The sequence below is a fragment of the Heteronotia binoei genome, chromosome 5 (assembly GCF_032191835.1).
Source record: "Heteronotia binoei isolate CCM8104 ecotype False Entrance Well chromosome 5, APGP_CSIRO_Hbin_v1, whole genome shotgun sequence".
NCBI lineage: Eukaryota > Metazoa > Chordata > Lepidosauria > Squamata > Gekkonidae > Heteronotia > Heteronotia binoei.
In genome coordinates this window covers 118,091,066-118,111,139 of record NC_083227.1, presented here as the reverse complement: position 1 = coordinate 118,111,139, position 20,074 = coordinate 118,091,066, and the positions used below count along the sequence as shown (strand labels likewise).

General features: G+C 42.7%; 1 protein-coding gene across 1 annotated transcript in view; it reads right to left on the bottom strand.

Moving 5' to 3' along the window:
* SOX30 (SRY-box transcription factor 30) overlaps positions 1 to 20,074 on the bottom strand; it is a 44,114-nt gene that overhangs the window by 6,750 nt on the left and 17,290 nt on the right. Inside the window, exons 2-4 of the mRNA XM_060240242.1 lie at positions 9,837 to 10,076; positions 8,059 to 8,295; positions 6,042 to 6,534 (exon numbers count right to left, since the gene is read on the bottom strand). Coding sequence (XP_060096225.1) covers positions 6,042 to 6,534; positions 8,059 to 8,295; positions 9,837 to 10,076 — 970 coding nt within the window. The remainder of the gene's footprint in view (positions 1 to 6,041; positions 6,535 to 8,058; positions 8,296 to 9,836; positions 10,077 to 20,074) is intronic.

The following is a 20,074-nucleotide window of genomic DNA, read 5'->3' as shown; positions in this document are numbered from 1 at the left end:
TAACTTAATAAGTAGGGCTTTAAACTAAATTGTATGGGGGAGCAAGACAATAATTCAAAGTCTCATGGGGCGTTTTTATTGAGGAGCCTATGAAGGGATTCTGCGATGGCCGCTTTGTGGGGCAAAAATGAATGATAAAAATTGAATAATCCCAAGAAATTTAGTAACTCCGTCTTGCATGTGGGGGCCGGGGCGTGGACAATAGCCCTGGTCTTGTCGGCCGTTGGGTGGATTCCCGCGGCATCTACTGCAAACCCCAAGAACTCTACCCTTGACACCCCAAGGGAACACTTCTCCTGCTTTAGTTTAAGTCCTGCCACCTGGAAACGGCAGAGTACCTCACGCAGACGGCTGCTGAACTCCTCAGCGTATGGGGCAGCGATCAAACGTCATCAAAAAATGGTTGCACTCCGGGGATCCCTTTGAGAAGGGAATCCATTATGCTCTGAAAGTCCCTGGAGCCACAAACCCCAAATTGCAACTGCTGCACCCGAAAAGCTCCCTTGTGAGTCACAATGGTCTGGGCTTCTGCTGTCTCGGCATCCACCGGGAGTTGCTGGTATGCCTGGGCCAAGTCCAGTTTCCCAAAAACCTTAGAGCCTGCTAGGGCTGCCAGTACGTGGCTGACCACCGGAACGGGGTATGGGTTGTCCTGAAGTGCCTTATTTATTGTGCATTTGTAATCAGCGCATATGCGCACGTCTCCATTTGGCTTCACTGGAGTGACTATGGGTGTTTCCCATGCAGCATAGGATACCGGTTCTAGCACCCCCTGGGCCGTGAGGCAGTCCAGCTCCGCTTCTATTTTTGGTTTAAGAGCGAACGGAACTCGCCTGGCCTTCAGCCTTATCGGTCTCACGTTGGGATTGAGGGGTAAGTTGATGGGAGGCCCCTTGTAGCATTCCAGGGACCCATCAAACACTTCCAGGAATTCCCAGCACACGTGCTCGAAATTGTGCATTCGTATCTGTTGCACCCCCACTATTTGAATACCCAGCAGTCGAAACCAGGCCAGCCCCAGTAATGTGGTGAGCAGGCATTTGACCACAAGAATGTCCAGCTTGCCCTTAAAGTTCTTAAATTCTACCCTTACAGTGGCCCAACCCAAAATCTGTACAGGGTTTTTTTGGAACTCCCACAATATGAAGTCCGCCGGTCGCAGCTGGGGCTGGCCACGGGGACAAAGTTTTCAGCATATTTCTAAATTTTTCAGGCTCTTCTAAATAGTCAGCAATTATTTTCACCATATAGTCCATTAAATCAGTTCCCTCCTCTTCAGGTATTCCTCTCAGACGCACTTGAGTTTCCATTAATCTGCAGTCATGGATTGTTACCTTCTCTTGAAGTTTTAATAAGGTGGAAGCATGTATATCAACTTTCTCTTCAACCTCCTTGACCCTGTTTTTAACCATACCTAGTTCATCTTTAAAATCTTCAACTTCTGTTTTAAGATCTCCAATATCTTTCTTAAGCTCTTTTTTACTAGCTGTTATCATCTTCTCCACGCCTTCATAATCCTGGCTTCCATGGTATTCCTGGCTTTGCATTTTGTCCAAAGAATGAGATCTTGCACGAGTTAACCTTCCTTCTGACATAAACCCCCCCCCCCAAAGACTCAGGGGGCTCCAAATCTAAATTCAGCACCAAGTCCAGTAGCTTAGAACTTGCTGTTTAAAATAAGACTAATTTCGTCTTTCTCCTACCTTCCTGGGCTGAGATATTGATTTTTAACAATTTTTAGCAATTTTCCCTCTTTCAAAATGTACTTTCTCTATGGTTAAAAATTCCTAGCAAGGACCTTCTTCTTAGTCTTCTCTCCTTCAGCTTTTACTTCCTGGTTCACGTTCTCCAACTATCGTGGTCTTTGTAATCCTTGTTTCATTGGCTGTCAGTACACCTTCAGTTTTTGCTTCCTGGATCACTAAACTCAGCTCTCATTCTCCAAATATCGCAGTCTTTGAATGCTTGTTATGTTGATTGCAAGTACAGAGCCAAAACACAGAAGCCTACGTCACTGACCACAGGTATTCAAAAGAATTTTCTTCTTTCCCAAATTCTATCAATGCCTTTAATTTAACAGAGCCCAAATTTCACAGTCTCTCCTCCTCCCCTCACTTTCGTTCCTGTTCAGGCTTTTCCACCTTCTACTGTTATTTAGATTAGCTTAGAAATGTCCTGGAGTGATAGATAATGATCAAAGTACCTTAGCGGCTATGTTCTTTAAACTTCGGTCTTCCTGGTCTTTCAAATGTTTATCAGTCCCAAAAGAGAGTGAGATCCAAACATGCTTAAGCCAATTGAATGGCTCTTAATCCTTTGTAGATGCTGACGACGCTCCTTTTCCTTGCCGGCTCTACAAAGCCTCAGAAAGATACCCTCCGGCATCAATCTTTAGCTGAGATCAACGGCTCCAAGTATTTATGGCGTCATCCTGGGCAAATCTCTAACTGAGAAATGCAGGCAGAGAACCCGATAAGGCTCTTTACTACCCTGAACAAAGGATCAAGTTTCCCCCTTATTCAGGGGACGTCAGCTCTGTTGGAAACTCACACCGGAAGCCGGGGACAAAGTTTTCTTAGAGACTCCTCTGAAATTATGGAGATGGAGGAGCCCGAGTCCAGCTCCATTAGGCATGGAGCGCCCTCAATTAGGACCAACACCCTGACCTTATCTGGGGTGGTGAGGGGCAAGTTCATTACCTGCAGGCTAGTCGATGCGGTCGAGTAGGCATCGGTCGAGTCATGGCTGGTGGACTGGCATCTGCAGGTGGCCTTGGCTCGGCAAGCCCACGCTATGTGGCCCACTCTTCTGCAGTTCTTGCAGTCCACATTGCGGTAGGAGCAGTCCCAGCACTTGTGTGGATCCCCACAGCTGGCGCACTTGGTGTTGGCTGGTCTCTCTGTCGCTCGTGGCCGAGTGGGCGCTCTCGGCTCCATTCCTGGTTGGCGACGTAGCTGGTTTGCCTCCTCCTCCTCTGGGTTGCCCGATGCCATCTCCCCCTGGTGGATGGCTTCCGCTCGCGGGTTGTTGTAAGCTTTGGTTGCTTTCTCGAACACAGTGGCTTCGTTGAAGGCGAGTTGGAGGGTGAGCTCTTCCTTTGCGAAGAGCTTTTGCTGCAGTCTTTCATCTCAGAGGCCCCAGATGAAGTGATCCCTCAGGGCTTCATCCAGCTTGTCGAAGCTGCAGTTCCCTGCGATTTGGCGGAGGGTGGCCAGGTAGACAGCGGCTGTCTCTTCTGCCCCTTGATCCCTCTTGTGGAAGAGGAATCGGCGGGCAATGATGGAAGGCTGGGGCAAGAAGTGCCAGGTCAGGAGTCTATCTCCTCGTACGTTCTCTCCGTGATCTTTGCAGGGGCTGAGAGACCCTTTGCGATCTCGAATGTGGCCTCCCCGCAGACACTCGGGAGCACGTCTCTCTTACAGCTGTCGTCTGTAATCATGTTCGCTCGTAGGTAGCAGTCGACCCGTTTCCCACCTATCGGGGTTGGTGGGGTCGAACTCTGCAAGGTGGCCCGTCATCCCACTTGGGTTAGCCATGGCGGCGGCGGGCGCTTCCGTCTCCCTCGAATGCGTGCCTTCCTTGTCTCCAGCCAGGTCAGCGAAGTCCTGCTTGGGGAGTTACCTGGCTAGAATCCCACCTTTGTCGCCACTGTAATGTACTGTGACAAGACTTGTTGAAGGCAACATGCTTTATTAACGAGTACATCGCAAGGCAACGCGGGCTGGGTCCCGATTATATACATATCCCGGAACAACCCTCAGTCTGGCCAGGTCCAATCCTGGCCAGTTAAACTTCCTGCCACAGATCTTGATTGGCGGAGCGTATCTGTGGAGCTACATCCAGGGACCAGTGGACTTCTACTGGTCACCTCCGTAGCGTCTTCTGTGTTGTTATTTCGGGAGTGATATGCAAGACACAACAATAATGTTGCACTTTTTCCATTGGAAAAATTGAGAAAGCCCTCAGACTTTTTCTTGCTATATATTTGGAATTAGTCAAATTTAAGAAATGTCTTCAAAATGAGAAAATGCTTCATTCAAAATGAGATTGGGGTTTTTTTAGTGCTTTCCAAAAACTCCCAGTTTTTGTTTTGGAAAATTGAAGAAATAAAAGTCTTTAGGAAAAAGTCCCCCCTTCCCTGAATTTTTACATTCCCCCCTCCCCCCCACGCACACATTTGGAACTTCACATAAGTAGTAGAGGCTTGAAAAGCCTCCTAAGGAAAAAATTCCACAGCCTGAAACCGCCAAGAGGATTCTGCTCCTTATAAACTACCAAGCAAAGCTCTGAAAGTTATTGCTTGTGGACAGGCATCTGTAAACATATGGGAGATTTGTGGGGGAAAGGTGCTTTATGTGGCATTCTGGTCTTAGGCCATTTAGGGCTTGAAAAGAAACAACCTGTACCTATAATTATGCCTGGAAGCTGTGGCAACCAATTAAACTCTTTTAACATATGAACGGTGTGTTCCCTGTGGCCAGTCCCAGATAACAACTAAATTACCATAATTTAGGCCAGCTGCACCTTCTGAGTGAGTGGTCTTAAGTGGTCTCATATATAGTACATGTTATAGCAGCCCTAATACATGTTTGACAGTGGTCAGGCCATTTGTTCTCAAGAAAGGGCGCAGCTGGCCAGATAAGTCAAACTACCACTGGATCCACTCCTTCGTGAATCTCTGCTTAAACTAGTTAATCTCCATGTTGTTCACAAACAACAGCCCACTGAGATTCTTCTGAGGAGCAAGAAAGAAGAGGAGTAACTACCCAAGGAGACAGATATGGTCAGATGGACAGGCAATCAAAGACAAACCAGAGAGAAGAAAAGGGAAAAAATATATAAATCATAGTGTTAAACTGGTCTAGTTTTGGACACTAGACTACTGATGAGAACAATTTCAAGGGAATGGAATATGTACAGAAAAGGAGAAAGTGGGCAGGTAGAGCTGTGAACCTCCAGGTGGTAACTGGAGGTCTTTTGCTATTACAATTGTTCTCCAGCTGATAAAAATCAGTCCCCCAGGAGAAAATGGCTGCTTTGGAGAATGGACTTTATGACATTATTCCTTTTTCATAAGAACACAAGAGAATCAATGTTGGATCAGGCCAATGGCCCATCCAGTCCAACACTCTGTGTCACACAGTGGCCAAAAAACCCAAGTGCCATCAGGAGATCCACCAGTGGGGTTAGAAGCCCTCCCACTGTGCCCCCCCCAAGCAACAAGAATACAGAGCATCACTGCCTCAGACAGAGATTTCCAACAATACGCTGTGGCTAATAGCCACTGATGGACCTCTGCTTATCCAATCCTCTCTTGAAGCTGTCTATGCTTGTAGCCACCACCACCACCTCCTGTGGCAGTGAATTCCACATGCTAATCACCCTTTGGGTGAAGAAGTACTTCCTTTTATCAGTTCTAACCCGACTAATCAGCAATTTCATTGAATGCCCACGAGTTCTCGTATTGTGAAAAAGTTCTCTACCTTCTCTATCCCATATATAACCTTGTAAACCTCTATTATGTCACCCCACAGTCAATATTTCTTTCTAAGATCCCTTCCCAAACCCCACCCTCCCCAGGCCCCACCTCCCAAATCAACAGGTATTTTCTAACCCAGAGCAGGCAACTCTACAGGTGGGTGTGGGGAAATACACAGTGATTCCTCATTAGCAGTTGCTCTGCCCCCAAGCTTTTGCTTTCCCAGGCTCAAGCTATCAATTCCCCACCAGTTGCTGTGCAGACACATTTTGATCCATGACTCCCTCCAATTTCCCTCATGGCTTCCTGCTCTTGTTTTTTTTAGAGTCCTGGAAGCTGCAAGAGAAATTGGAGAGAGCTGTGGGTCAAAATGTGTCTGTACAGCAACTGGTGGAAAACTGACCACTTGAGCCAGGGATGCAGAAACCCAGCAATGGAGCAATTGCTAGTGAGGAAATGGTCACAGAAATTCACAATAGATCTTGTTACTCCAAATCCTTCAGTAGTTGCTCAGTTACTATATGATATGTCATTCTGGAGCTCCTATGAATAGCTGTGTTACCTTGATGGGAAATAATGTGGTCCAGGTAAGAAGTATGGATGGTGAAATGAAAATCGAGGAGGAGCTCCAAATAGAGTGGCTGGATGACCAATGGGAGGAGGCTGATAGACGTGTGGATGGGGGATGGGAGGAGCTTGGGGAATGGGTCCATTTCTAGAACAGGAAGAAACACCTGAGTACTCCTTAGGGGCTTGATTATTAGAGACACCATATCTTGAGTGTGCAGTGTTGGTATTATTTGGGTTCCTGCTTGCACTCTCAATTGCAACTTGGGTGGGTCTCTTTACAAAGCAATTTGTTCCTGAAGATACATGGTGGGTTTCTGTGGATGAAGGTACAGCAAAATGTTGAGGCTGAAGCACTGGACGGATTGGCAAGTTTGCAGCTGGGGCAGTCAGTTGTGGTGTGCTTCCTACATTGGGCTGGAACAGTGTAATGGGGCCTGGATGCTGAGCAGAAGGAGCTGGCAGCTGGAGAGTAGAAGGGGCTTCACCTGTGGAAAAGAAAAATGGTCAGTAGAGTGAGTGAGAAGTCCCCTTTATTTTTAAGTCTCATACTATGCAAACTATACTGTGACCAAAAGATAAAGGAAAATCCATGAACCTATAATAGCACAGTTCCTCAATTATATCAGAAATTAAAGCTGCAATCACACACACTAAAAAATGCACTTTCCGACTGGATTTTACTGTGTGAATTAGCAAGATCCAGTTGAAAAGTGCATTGAAAGCAGATTGAAAGTGCATTATTTAGTGTGTATTATCACAGCCTAAGAGAACTTAAGGTTCTCCTGTTTTTGTAAACATCAACAGCAACCCCTTAACAACTGTTCCTTACTTTCTTGTTCCCACCTACTCCAACCCAATATCCATAACTATCAGAACATTCTTTTCCATGTATCAACAATATTAACAAAAAAGAGTAAATGCTGTGACCTTTAATTTATCCTTTCTAATGTATTCTCAATATAAACACCCTCCAAGATTCTGCTCACTGAACTCCATGCATAGTGTTGCTATTGGCCATGTGGTAACTTCCCTCTAGCATCATTTGCAGGTCTCTCCTCTATCCAAGTTATAACAAGAATGTATTATATATGAAACCAAATGCCCAATCCTTTTTCACATCCTAGTATGACCAAGTAGCAGAACCCACAGGAGTTCTGTGAAACGGTGTAAACAGTTCAGTCACAAAAGGAGAGAAAATCTGCTTCTCATTACAAGGTGATGGGATAACTCTCACTGATGCATGTGTGAATGCAATTCCCCTTGTGCCCTTGCTGAAAATAGAAGCTCTGGAAGTTGTGGATGAGTGGCAATGAGCTCCTGATACTTCTCCTAGAACTAGGGTCTCAGTTTAAGAAGAGAGGAAATACAGAATCCAATGCAGATTCCAGTGACAGTGGTGTGAAACTGTTCCATACTTTTTAATGGGAGCCTTTAGGCTTGGATGAGTCAGAGTTAGAGCTGGAAAAGCAGGCCCAGCCCTGCTCTCTTGAGCTACCTAAGTCAGTGGGCTCATTGATGGATGGGAAGAGAGAAAGAACAGAACTCTCCATTTCTCTCCTTGTCAAACTCAACAGCACTTTCATTTATTTATAAGCGTTACATGCCAGCTTTTTTTCTTGGAACTCAAGGCAGCAGGAATAGGACTAGATAGCCAATTGTAGATGTAACAACATTTATTTATTTATTCATTGTGGCATTTTTTGCCCTCAGAGCATGCTCTGGGACTTTTGTTAGTAACAGTAATGTCCAAATGTTGTACTGAGAGGTGTTATGGTTTAGAAGCCATTTTGCATGTTATAATAAAGAATTAAATTCTTAAATGAAATAACTAAGCTATCATAAACCATGACCATGTTTTATCATTTCATCTATCTGCTGGCATGTTTTAGTTGTTGGTATTTGGTTGTTTCTTTAAATATATAATTATTCTCTTAGTATGCACAGAGAAAGTGGATTCTTTTCATTTCTATCATTTAAAGAACTCACATAAACTATTGCAATGAACTCACAGACTGGGTGTCCAATGCTGTTCTGTACGCTGGGTATGACTACAGAATAAGTGGGTGATCGGAGAGGGTATATGGTTGTTGGATTTGTAGTAATGATATTCTGAGAGGTTCCAGTAAAGACAGTGGAGGCTGACATTGGACTCGTAGCAATGATATTCTGAGTAGTGCCGGAGAATACAGTGGAGACTGTCAAGGGGAACCGCTTCCGCTTACCAGGTCTTGGTTGATAAACCCAACCTATGTTAATACAAAAATGTAGGCTCAGTAAGAAAAATAGGTTATTTTCTATTATTCATCAATATATACTCAGATAAAAAGTGAGACAACAAATTTAACGGTAAAACAAAGAAAGGTAAACCATTGCTTTCAGTAGATTTAGGAGGTCCGGATAAAGTATAATAAGAAGTTTAAAAATATAAAGACTGTATGTGGAAAAGCCTCTAAGATCTAAGTGTGTCTTCCTATTGGAACAGCTTCTTTCTTTGCTATTATCTACCTACTGTCTGGGAGTGGAACCACAGCTTCACACCTGTAAATCAAAGTTCATTAGAGGTATATTCATAGCTGTAAGTCAGAGTTCATTAGAGGTCAGGCTCTGTAGGAAGGCACACGTTTCCTCAAGGTATGCATCCTATACCTTGCATCCAGTGCTTTCAAACAAGAACGGAACAGAGGAACTGAGCTTGAGAATTTAGCATAGGCAGTTGAAGAGAAGCAGGAAAGAGCCCCTGTAGTCTGAGTTTCCTGAAAAAGGATATACAGTATGAGCTCCACACACTGACAGGGAGTATGGTGTACTGCACTATCCTTCCTGCTACAGAAGTCTGCACATTTAGAGCTAGCAGCCCATTTCAACCCTAAAACACCTTTAAACAACCAAAAACAGTTAAGAAGGTAGAAAGCAAGGGAGTGGGGCTTATCAAGTTTTTAGCAGGAAGTACCACTTGGATGATTATCTACTCACTGAGAAGAAATTGTGGTTGTGTGCTCAGTGCATGGTTGATTCCCTTGAAGCTAGCATTGCCAGCCTGGAGAAGCTAACAGAGGGGGGGGGTATGAAAATGAGACCCTTAGGACCTACTAGAACAGTCAGAGTGCACTGCAGTAATATAATCCTGATGTAATGCACCACAGTGACCAGATCTTCTCAGTTCAGTTGGCTAACCAGTCAAATCTGGTAAAAGGCACATCTGGTCACAGCTGTCACCTGCTTATTCAGCAACAGGCCTGGGTCAAGAGCACCCCAGACAATTCAAGGGGAGTGCAACTCCATCCAGAATGAGTGATGCCTTAAACCGTAGGTCAGACTTTCAGCTCAGCGGTAGCACTTCTATCTTGTGGGGATTAAACTTAAGTTTATTAGTCTGCATCCACTCCAGAACAGCCTCCAGGTTGTTCAGGGTTTGGTTTCTACAGCATCTCTGGAATCAGCCCAGAATGTGAGACAGAATTGTGTCATCCACATATTGGTGACAATGCAGCCCACATCTCCAGACAACCTTACTCAGTGGTTTTATGTAATTGTGTTAAACACAATGTCTGCTTGAAGTGTTGCAGTTACCATTAGAATTATGCATGATCTCACTCCATGACGTGTGGTTTGTTTTGCATCCTGCAGCAGCCATTTTGTGGCTGTGCCCACCACCTGTATCAGAATTCCAAAGGTGTCTGCAAGTTCAAAAATGCTGGGGACTTCTGTTCTAGACTATTTCAGGATTGCACAAAAAAGTTGCACTGAAACAATCTCATTTTGAAACGTTTAAGTAAATATTCTATACCTGGAAATTCTTCTCTATGTTTTTCTTTAATCTTCTGAGCTTCATCATAATAAGGTTTCTTTTGCTCTTCGGTGAGTTTGTTCCACTCCAGTCCAAGTTGGACACTTATTTCTGCATTATTGGCAGCAGGGTTAGCTTTGGCCAAGGCTGGTCTATGAATTCTTGCCCACACCATAAATGCATTCATAGGTCGCTTGACATGGCCATCTCTATCTTTGCTAAATGGAGTATCTGGTATCCCTGGAAGGAAGACAGCAAAACTAATTTTACCTTGGTTCACACAAAGTTTAATCCAATAAGCATGCTAACAAAGTTGGGTTAACACAAACTATTAAACAATCATGACTGGTATTCAAACAATCTTTAGCTCAAAAGGAATGTACATTTGTTTTGCTTGAACAACAGCTTCCACATGATGTCTGACAAAAATTACTCTTGAAAATTAGGAAAGATTTTAAAGCAGCTTGTGATATATTCTGGTCAGGGGAGGGGGTGTCAGTTGTCAAATACATTTTTAATATGCACAAGGCTATTGCAGACCCCTTGTATGAACCTCTTTGGATCCTAGTCAATATGCTTTTGGTTCCCTGCACAGGCAAACTCACTGGAGAATCTGAGTACAGTTGCTGGAAATGATGATGGTGGTGAAGGAAGTGTAGCTGATAGTAAAAATACACTCTGAAGATGATATATATCTTGTACTGTTTCTTATTTATATAGCACTATTAATGCAGATGGCGCTTTATGCAGTTCAAGATTGGCCTGTGCCCTGAGGAGCTCACAATTCCAAATCTGAGGCAAGAAAAACGACAAATTGAGGGGGAAACGGAAACTTGTCATTGTTTTAGGAAGAGAGGTGGCAAAGAGGTTTTGTTGAATGCTTTACAGAAAAAGGTGAGTTTATATCCTGATATTGTATTTATTGGCACAATTTACCAACCATAATGTTCAGAAACTGTACAAACTCTCTCCAAGTTTGGGGGAAATTGTGGCAGGATGCCCTCTAATGGAAGCAAAGACTAGGCATTATGCCTTTCTCCATATGTTTGCATATACTTCTAGAGGACAGAGTAAACTCCTTCATGTTCCTTTAATCGTCACTGGTGTCAACAAGGCTAAAGACAGAGTCAACAACAAGAACAACAATAACTTTTATTGGCATAACAACCATATTAGTGACAATGAAGGGAAAAGACAATCCAAACAATCTTGGTAATTTCTACTAATACATTACTCTCCTCATAGAAACATGGTACAAAACTTTGGCCATAGTTTCTGTCACCATTTGGTTGAGTGGATAACAGAAAAAGGGTTTTACACTCATCAGATTTCTCTGTTTGCTCTCTCAACAAGGGTTCAATAAATATGGAGGTAATATCAAGGTAATTAGGCTACGTCCTGCCTACTACAAGTGCATAGCCTGTTAGCAAATGGGATTTTGTGAAATCTCCTGTAAAGTACTACAGAGATTAACACATTAAAGTGGGTTAGTGAACAAGTCCTGCGATAATGCAGAGCACTTAAACAAGTAAGATACTCTAAAGGCAGAGGCACCTCTATAGTGATCTGCACTTCCTCAAATGGAGAGATATTTAGCAATATCACTGTATGGTTTATAGTACAGTCCTGTGCACAAGCATTCCAAAATAAGTCTCACTGTATTCAATGAAGCTTATTACTATTTTAGTACATACAGGGTTGCCACCTTAATTTCTTTTGGATGCATGAGTACTATAGCATATTTGGATGCATGAGTACTATGTTGTTTTTGTAATATTTTATTTACAAATAAATAAATAGATCATATTGGAAATAACATACTCCTACAGTAGGTACCAAACTCCCCTGTATTAGATTATCAAAACAAGCAAATGCTTCCTCAGGCCATTTCCTATTAAGCTAAACTGAGTCCCAAACCCCCAGCTATTCATTGGCCATGTTCTTTCTCTAGATTCAAACATGCTACAAACTTTTTATCTGATGAACCCATCAGCATTGCTGTGTGTTGTAGACAGAGGAGTTTTCCAGACAATTACGGAAAACATTTCGTCATTAAGGAAGGCTCTTTTGTTATGGTTTGACTCCTTTTAGTCTGTCAGGTGAGACCACAGTGTTAGATCATTCGTGCTAATGAAGACAGAAAATTGCTGTTTAGCCCCCCACCCTCCACCTCTGGAGACCTGCAAGGTTCCATCTTGTCCCCCATGCTTTCTAACTTCAATGTGAAGCTGCTGGGAGAGCTCATTCAGGGATTTGGGCTGAGTTACCAACATGTGGATGATGTTTAGCTCTTTCTCACATTACAAAGATCCCATGGAGGCTAAGGATAAGATCTAACAAGCTGAAACTTAATCCCAACAAAACAGTGGTACTACTGATGGGGCAGACTTGACTCAGGAATAGGGAGATCTCCTGTTCTGGATGTGATTGCAAACCCCCTAAAGAAGCAAGTTCACAACCTGGGGGTGCTGTTGGACCCAGGCCTTCTGTTAGATAAACAGGTAGTAGCAGAAGTGGCAAAGTACCTCTTACTTTGATTGGTCAGCCAGCTGAAGCACTTCCTGGACAGGAAAGATCTTGCCATTGTGGTGCATGCCCTGGTAACATTTAGATTAGATTACTGCAATAAACTGCATATGGGGCTGTCCTTGAATACTGTCTGGAAGGCACCATTGTTAGAGGGAGGAATGTGAGGCTCTCCAGAGGGATCCGTGGAGGCTAGACAAATGGGCATCAGTGCAGCAAATGAGGTTCAACATCAGCAAGTGCAAAGTAATGCACATTAGAGACAAAAATCTCAACTATAAATACACATCAATGGGGTCTGAGCTGGTAGTAACTGACCAGGAGAGAGATCTTGGAGTCATGGTAGATAACTCACTGTAATGTCAACTCTGTGCGATTGCAATAAAATGCTATGCTGAGGATTATTAGGAAGGGAACTGAAAACAAATCAACCAGTATCATAATGCCCATATGAATCTATGGTACAGCCTCATTTGGAATACTGCATATAGTTCTGGTCCGCACCACAAAAAAGATATTATAGCATTGGAAAAGGTGCAAAAAAGGGGGCAGCTAAAATGATTCAAGGGGATGGAACAGCTTCCCTATGAAGAAAGGTTGAAGAGGTTAGAGCTCTTTAGCTTGGAGGAATGATGACTCAGAAATGACATTACAGAGGTTTACAAAATTATGCAAGGGACAGAGAAGGTAGAGAAAGTAGCACTTTTCTCCCCCCCTTTTTTAATTTTCAAAGTTTAATAAGGGAATAATATAGGGTACAGAATGCAGAGACTACAAAACATTGCATACATTCCAGGAATTAAACAGATAAAATAAAGCATCATCACATATACTTCGAATAACATTGTCTTTTAGTGCCTGACTAAATGAGGTACATTTAAAAAGCCAGGAGCCAACAGTAGTGTAGATGAGAGCAGGAAAATATTGTTTAAAAAAAGGGGGGGGGGGTAACTAGATAAAACAGAAGAAAAGGAGACAAAAGGTAGGGGAGAGGGATATATAGAAAAGAGAAGATCACAGGATTCAAGGGTCAATTGGAGAAGAAAAGTTGAATAGAGAGGGGTTGTGAGAGATAAAGTCAATTAGTGGAAACCAGATGGCAACAAAAGATTTGTGGTTTGAATTAAGAGGATGTAAAGAAGAGGTGATTTTTTCCATCAATAGGAAGTCCCAGATTTTTTTGCGCCAAGTTACAATAGATGGGGAGAAAGGGTTCTTCCATGCAGAAGCGATTACCGCCTTAGCAGCAGCAGAAAGGAACGCCATTGGAATTCTACGAACTACTGGAATGCCGGAATCATGCCACAAGTTAAAGAGTAAGATATCAGGTGAGAAGGGAAAACCATGATGGATTATTAGTTGTGATTGCACATGTACTGAGTGCCAAAAAGATCGCACCTTAGGACATGACCACCATGAGTGGAGGTATGTTCCTGATTGAGAGCATTTCTTCCAGCATGTGGAATCAAAAGCAGGGTTAATGCGATGAAGCTGCTTAGGTGTGTAATACCAGCGCGCAAGAAATTTAAAAGATTGAAACATAATATTAAGAGTTCTGGAGGAGTGCACAGGGGGGGGGACCATAGTGATTGCCACTGAGACGGAGAAAATGAGAGAGAGCATTCAGCCTGCCAAGCGGTAGTGTATGAAAGTAAGGAGGAAGCGGAGGCAGATAAAAGAACTTTATAGAGTTTTGAAATAATACCTTTAAACGAAGTATCACCCTCTTTGAGAATGGTTTCAAATGGAGTAAGATGTCTGCGCAGAGCAGCTATAATATTAGGCTGCTCTAAAAAGTGCCGAAGCTGGAGATATTGGTACCATGGAAGACTAAATTTGGCTTTGGTATCCAGTTTCGTTTTATCATAAATTTGAGAACCTTTGACAACAGTAGAGATGGTGACTAGATTGGCGGATTTCCAGAGCTCAAAAGTATCCACTGGTAAGGCCGGGGGAAACCAGCTTTGTCTCAAGGAAGTGGACAGGAGAGAAAGTTTGTTCCAGATTTTGAGTGATGAAACTAAAAACGCATTGTTCTGGATATCCGAAAGATGTGCAACAGGTGAAGCCCAAATCATTTCCAAGGGAGAGAGGGGAGAGAAATACATAGATTCTACGTCTGCCCATTCACACTGGGAGGGCGAGAGAAGAAGTTTGCAGATCTCAGATAGACGGATTGAGTCGTAATAAAGTTGGAGGTCAGGAACACCAAGGCCTCTCTCTTTACAGAGTTTGTGTAAAGTAGAAAAAGCAAATCTATGTAGCTTGCGTTGCCAAATAAATGTTAGAAGAGAGTGATGCCAAGTCACAAAGTGTTTAGGGAGGATTGTTTAGGCAGGGTTCAAAAAAGATAAATGAATTTGGGGAGAATAAAAGAACGTATAATATCAATCTGTTCAGGCCAGGATAAAAATTTGTGTTCCCACTGATTAAATAAAGATGAAATAGATTGTTGAAGAGTGGAAAAATTAACCTTGAAAAGCTGGTTAAGCTTAAGAGGGATGGTAATGCCAAGATATGTCCAAGTATGAGTAACCCAGTGAAGTCAGAATTTAAGAGTGTAAAAGGGAAGAAATAAATGGAGAAAGATGGATGGGATAGAGGACAGATTTAGAGAAATTGACTCGAAGACCAGATATAGAACCAAAAGTACCTAGAATAGAAGTAGCAGCATCAAGTGAGACAGCAGGATTGGTGAGAAACAAAATCACATCATCGGCAAAGAGGATGATTTTATGCTCAGTGGAACCTATATGGATCCCAGAAATGAGGCTGGAGGAATGAATAGCGTTGGCTAGGGGCTCTATTGCCAGGGCAAAAAGGACAGGGGATAAAGGACACCCTTGCCGTGTGCTTCTGGACAAATAAAAGTCTGATGAGAGCAAGCCATTGATCTTAAGCTGGGCTTTAGGAGAAGAGTAAAGCATTTGGATAGTGTGGAGAAAGTTTTCTCCAAAGCCCATAGTGTTTAGAACTTGGAGAAGATATATAGGCTCCAGCGTGTCGAAAGCTTTCTCTAGTTCCAAAGCTTGAATAATAGTCTAATTTATGAGATTGTCCAAAATGAATATTAAGCACTTTTCTGGTAAGGTCTGTTATATTTTGTTTGGGAATGAAGTCATACTGGTTAGAATGAATGTAGTTGGAAATAAATGTATTAAGCCTATTGACTGACAGAGGGAGATAGGCCAATAAGATTTCATGTCCAGTAGATCCCAGTAGATCCCTGCCTTTTTAAGGAATGAGAATGATGCGGGATTCCTTCCAGAAGCCTGGAAGAGAGCTCTGAAGGAAGAGAGAGTTACAAGTGTCCGTTAAGTGTGGAAGAAGATTGTGCAAGAAGGATTTATAAAATTCGATCAGGAAACCATCTTTACCGGGGGATTTACCCAATTTGAGCGATCTGACAGCATCAGAAATTTCTTTTGTGGTGAAAGGACTATCTAAAAAGGTTCTATGAGCCTCGGAGAGATGTCTAACTGAGTGGAAAGAGGAGAGGAATTGGGAGACACGAGATAGGTCTGGGTTACCTGAACAGTAAAGAGATTGGAAAAATTCATGAAAAGATTTCAAAATTTGGTTAGAGTCCGTGAGGGTTAAACCGCTAGAATTCCTAATGCAATTAATATGATGTATAGAAAGCTGCTGGCGTACTTTCCATGATAGTGTTTTGAGTGAACGGGGGCTGTGGAACCAAGATTTATATTTCAAAAAGAGAAGGTTTTTCTGAATTTTTGTAGTTTCCAGCACCTGAAGAGCTTTCCTTTCAGCACGTAGCTGCTTATAAATTGTCTTACTATCAGAGGCTTTATGTTGAAGTTCTAGAAGATGTATCTTGGAGAGAAGTTCTGATCTGACTCTTTTTCTTTTTTGTAGTAAGAAGTGAGGGAGATTATTCTACCCCTTATGAAAGGGATTATTCTACCCCAACACATAGAGAGGGAGACTAGTTCATTTCTATTAAGATCAAAATAATCTTGAATGTCCTTGAAAATATCAGAAACAAACCTTTCATTAAACAAAAGTGAAGTATTTTTCATTTATATATGTATGTATTTTGATTTTTGTTTATATGATATTTTTTATTGTATGTTTGTTTTGTTTAATAAAAACTTTTCTTGTTTAAAAAAATAAATAAATAAACAAAAGTGAAGTATTAAAAGACCATTGGAAAAGGGGGGTTAGGGTTAGATGAAGAACCTAGTTTTAAAGAACATTTTGTCCAGCAGTGGTCTGTCCAAAGTTTCAGTCCTAGTTGTGAAGAGCACACTGAGGAAACTAGAGAGTGGGAGAGCAAAACCAAGTAAATCCGTGTGTGAACATCAAAGCGGGAAGAATAGTAAGAATAATCACGTTCAGTGGGGTGCTGAGAACGCCAGACATCAACAAAACCAGCTTGTTTGAGAAAGTCAGAGAGAAGGGTGGCAGCCTTGTGAGAAGGGGAGAGTTTGCCAAAAGGTTTAGATCAATCCAATACAGGATCAAGAATATGATTGAAGTCACCACCCAGGATAACGTTACCGGTAGCAAAGTGTGTAAGAGAGGAGATAGAGTCCTTAATAAAATTAAGTTGATCCTGATTGGGGGTGTAGAGAGAGGCAAGTGTGACAGGGTGGTTGTCAATGGTCCCGTTAACAAAGAGATAATGACCTTGTGGGTCAGTTAAAGAGTCGTTAAAAGCAAAATGAACTTGAGAGGAAATCAATACGGCCACTCCTCGTTATTTGGAGGAGCCTGGGGCAAGGTATTGAAAAGCAAAGTGTTTATGGCTAAAGATTTGGGTTGTAGAGGAGTGCAGGTGTGTTTCCTGGAGGAACAGTATATTAGGTTTAAGTTTCAACTGAGAGGACTGCATATGTTTCAGTTTAATTTCATTGTTTAAACCACGGCAATTAACCAAGATAATTTTAAGATGTTGAGCCATAGTGAGCTTTTAACAAAAGGAGAAGCAAGTAGAAAATGACATAGAGAATGATGAAAGGTGCAAGCACCACAACCCACAACAAGTGAAGTAAAGAGGGGGGTAAGGAAGAAAGGGAAGGGAAGGAGGAAGGGGGGGGAGGAGGAAAGAAGTAAACATGAAGGAAAAAAATAAAACCATGTAACGACAAGAACAGGGTACCAAAAAAAAAATAAAGAACAAAGAACAGACTGATAGAAAGAAATCAAGCGAAGAAAAGGGGTCCTTAAAGAAATAACAGAAAGATGTAGAGACACAGAAGAAGAGAAATACCATGATATCCTACAACCTACAGCAAAAGAAAGGACCTTGTCATGAATAGCTGTAATCTCATCTCCCAAACTGGAGTGGGAAAAAGTTGCGAAGCTGACTGTTAGGATCCAAAAAACCATGTGAAAAAGCCTTAAAGGCCATTCGCTACACAAAGAAAATTCCTGGAACCGACCATTGAGTACCTGGAGTAAAATACTGAACCTGAGCAACTGGTGGTGAAATAACATTGAAACAATCCCAGTGCAGTACTCACAAGGAAGTTCTGAAAGGCAGAGCCAAAAAATAACACACAAGACCCCTCCCCCCATCTCTTGGGAATTAACCCAAGTCCCAGAACTCATCCAAAACCAGGAGCGAACAGAGACCCTTCCGCCTTTCCCTCTAGACAAAATGCAACAATATTAGTATAGAAAAAACATGGAAACTCCAAAGATAATACGGCAATCATTACAGTAACAGCTATCCACTATTTAATATTAAAACTCAACAAGTGTGACCAGCCAAAACAGACTGGGAGAGATTGATTAACAATAAGTGTGACGGGAAGAAAAAACAAAAAGTTCCAAACCCCAGTGGGAACATTTGGCTATGAGAAAGAAAGAACTGGCAAGTCTGGCCAAAGTAATAATGCTGAAAAGTCGAAAATGCAAAGTGTGCGCTATAAACGCCATGTAGAAGAACAAAAGTCAAGGCAGTTCAGATGAGCGCGCCGAGATTTTTGAAGCCTTTTGAGGAAAAGCAGCATTGTCCCTTTTCCGTTTATTCAGAGTTTTAGAGTTGCCAGGGGAAGATTCCAGTTTAAGCAGCTGCAGGAAAAGATGACCACTGTCAGCATCAGAAGCTGTTTGAAGAGCACCATTATGAAACACAGTAATGTTGCTGGCAGGAGACCATTTGAAGTGAATATTGGCCTGGTGAAGTTTGGTGGCTGTAGGTTTTAATTCGCAATGTTTTACAAGCAACTCTGCAGAGATATCAGAGAATTCCTGAATTTTTAAATTTTGCATTAGTAGAAAGCCAGTTTGTCAAGCCTCTCTCATTATGAATTGTTTAGATCTAGCATCGGCAAACTCTACCACAATGTCCCTTGGTCTGGATGGCCATTGCGAAGTAGCAGGACGTAGGGAGCCAAGACGAAATGCACGTTTAATGAAAGGGGCGATCCCATTCTCCAGATTTAGGATCAAGGCCAATCAAGTGGAGACGAATGCCACCAGATCAGTGTTCCCTTCTGCTTGCTCTGGAACCCCCCTCAGTTTAAGGTTGTTAATACGAAGTTGATTTTCCAATGACAGGATCTTATCGCGCGCCCAAGTTTCATGCTCTTGCAATTGGCAGATATTGTCGTTAGAGGCTATGGTTGCACTGTGGGCTGCATCGGCCGTTTCAGCAACTTGTTGTATGGTAAGTTGAAGGTTATCTATTCTATCGACCAGGGGTTGCAGAACAGAGGAGATTTTGTCAGAAAATTTAGAGGAGAACTCACGCTCAAAGAGTTGAAATGAGTGCAGCAAATCTTGCTTGGTGATTGGGGCGGAGGCGGCCTCATTTGAAGAAGGCTCGGTGGCCATCTTGTCTTCCTCATCAGATGAGAGTTGATCTGTCACTGGAGGCTCTTTTGGCAATAAAAAGTCTTTTAGGGAATGAGTGGTAAAGCCAGAAGCCCTTGATTTGGTACCGGTTGATTTCTTCATGATAAAGACGTGTGTCAGTGCGATAACGAGTATCCAGAGGGAAGAAAACGGAGGAAGGGTAGCGGAGCTCTCGCCTCAGGCATCCATACACGTCACGGTCAACACCATGCCCCCCTTTTCTCCCTTTCTCATAATACAAGGACACATGGACATTCAATGAAATTGATGAGCAGTGGGCTTAGAACAGCTAAACAGAAGTACTTCTTCACCAAAAGAGTAAATAACACATGGAATTCATGCCGCAGGAGGTGGTGGTGGATATAGACATAGACAGCTTCAAGAGGGGATGGAATAAACAAATGGAGCAGGGGTCCATCAGTGGCTATTAGTCAGGAAGTAGAGATGGAACACTATGTCTGGAGCTGTGATGCTCTGTATTGGTGCTTGGAGGGGCATAGTGGGCGGACTTCTGGAGTTCTAGCACCACTGCTAGACTTCCTGTTGGCACCTAGGTTTTGGTCACTGTGTGACATGAAGTGTTGGACTAGATGGGCTATTGGCCTGATCCAATATGGCTTCTCTTATGTTATGTTAATGCTGTGGCCAGAATGTTAAGCAAAATGGGTCATAAGAGACCATTATCTCTCCTATCTTGTTCTAGCCACACTGGCTCCCAATTTGCTTCCAGGACCAATTTAAGGTGTTGGTACTGACCTTTAAACCCCTATATGGCCTGAGGCTAGCATACTTTAAAGACCACCTACTTCGATATGAACTTACTAGACCAGGGGTGTCAAACATGCAGCCCGGGGGCCAAATCAGGCCCCTGGAGGGCTTCTATCAGG